Source organism: Austrofundulus limnaeus, unplaced genomic scaffold (genome assembly GCF_001266775.1).
Source record: "Austrofundulus limnaeus strain Quisiro unplaced genomic scaffold, Austrofundulus_limnaeus-1.0 Scaffold1742, whole genome shotgun sequence".
Lineage (NCBI taxonomy): Eukaryota > Metazoa > Chordata > Actinopteri > Cyprinodontiformes > Rivulidae > Austrofundulus > Austrofundulus limnaeus.
In genome coordinates this window covers 14,340-15,357 of record NW_013954144.1, presented here as the reverse complement: position 1 = coordinate 15,357, position 1,018 = coordinate 14,340, and the positions used below count along the sequence as shown (strand labels likewise).

The 1,018-nt window shown below is 49.1% G+C and overlaps 1 protein-coding gene across 1 annotated transcript in view; it reads right to left on the bottom strand.

The window, feature by feature from the left end:
* The window catches only part of LOC106536240 (polypyrimidine tract-binding protein 3), a gene marked incomplete at its 5' end in the record, with an annotated part of 7,592 nt that overhangs the window by 2,421 nt on the left and 4,153 nt on the right, over positions 1-1,018 (bottom strand). Inside the window, 3 exon segments of the mRNA XM_014033449.1 lie at positions 475-587; positions 656-712; positions 815-971. Coding sequence (XP_013888903.1) covers positions 475-587; positions 656-712; positions 815-971 — 327 coding nt within the window.

Genomic DNA, 1,018 nt, shown 5'->3' with positions numbered 1-1,018 from the left:
TTGATGCAATCCACTGTAAAAGTGACAAAAACACACAAAGTTATTTTATTGCGGTGATTAATTTGACCTATATGTAGAAAATGTTACATTTACATGATGACATCATGGATCACATGTTGATCAGATGCTGCTGACTGATCCATGATGTCATCATGTAAATGTAATATTTTCTACATTTAGGTCAAATTAATCACTAAAATAAAAAAACTGTCAGAAAGTAGTCAAAATGAATTTTTAATAAACCAAAATTTATTTTCAAACCAGTTCATTCCATTTCAACTCCTGCACCTTCAGATTCAGTCTGAACTCTTTGAACTGGCTTCCTGCTGGTTCAGGACTGGTCCCACAGCCCCTCCCATCATGTCAGACTGGAGTGTTTACACGTGCTCCCAGTTAAAACGTTAATAAATTCAGCCTTCATGTGAGGAGCAGCCATGATGAGACACAGCCATGTGGCGGCCTGTGACCTCTGACCTCTGGGTTCAGGTTGGACACCAGCAGCACCGAGTGCAGCCCAGGAGACGCCACCTGCAGCACCACCCGAGGAGGAGACACCAACGAGGCGGGGACGGCCGCCATGGGCAGGCCTGACGACACAAAGCAAAGCCTGAGGAAACATTCAGCTTCAGACACACCTGAGGGTCAGGTGACTCACCTGTGTGTTGGTGAAAGGTGGGCGGGAACGCTGCGGCTCCATATGGCAGGGCTACACCTGAAATACACATACAGGTGAGCTGATAAGCCCCGCCCCCTCACAGGTACAGAGGACACAACAGGAAATAAGTCAGAGACTTTGGCTCCGCCCCCTGCCTACCGAAGGTGGCGGCAGGCTCCAGCTCGCCACTCGGCAGGTCGGTCCTGGTGAAGTCGCGGCTCTTCTCGTTGTTGTACTTCACGTTGAGCGCGCTCAGTTTGGAGAAGTCGATCCTGAGCGTGCAGCAGCCGTTGTAGATGTTCTGACCGTCCAGAGACTGAGACAAACAATCTGATTGGTCCAGAGCTGCACCAATCACACCTG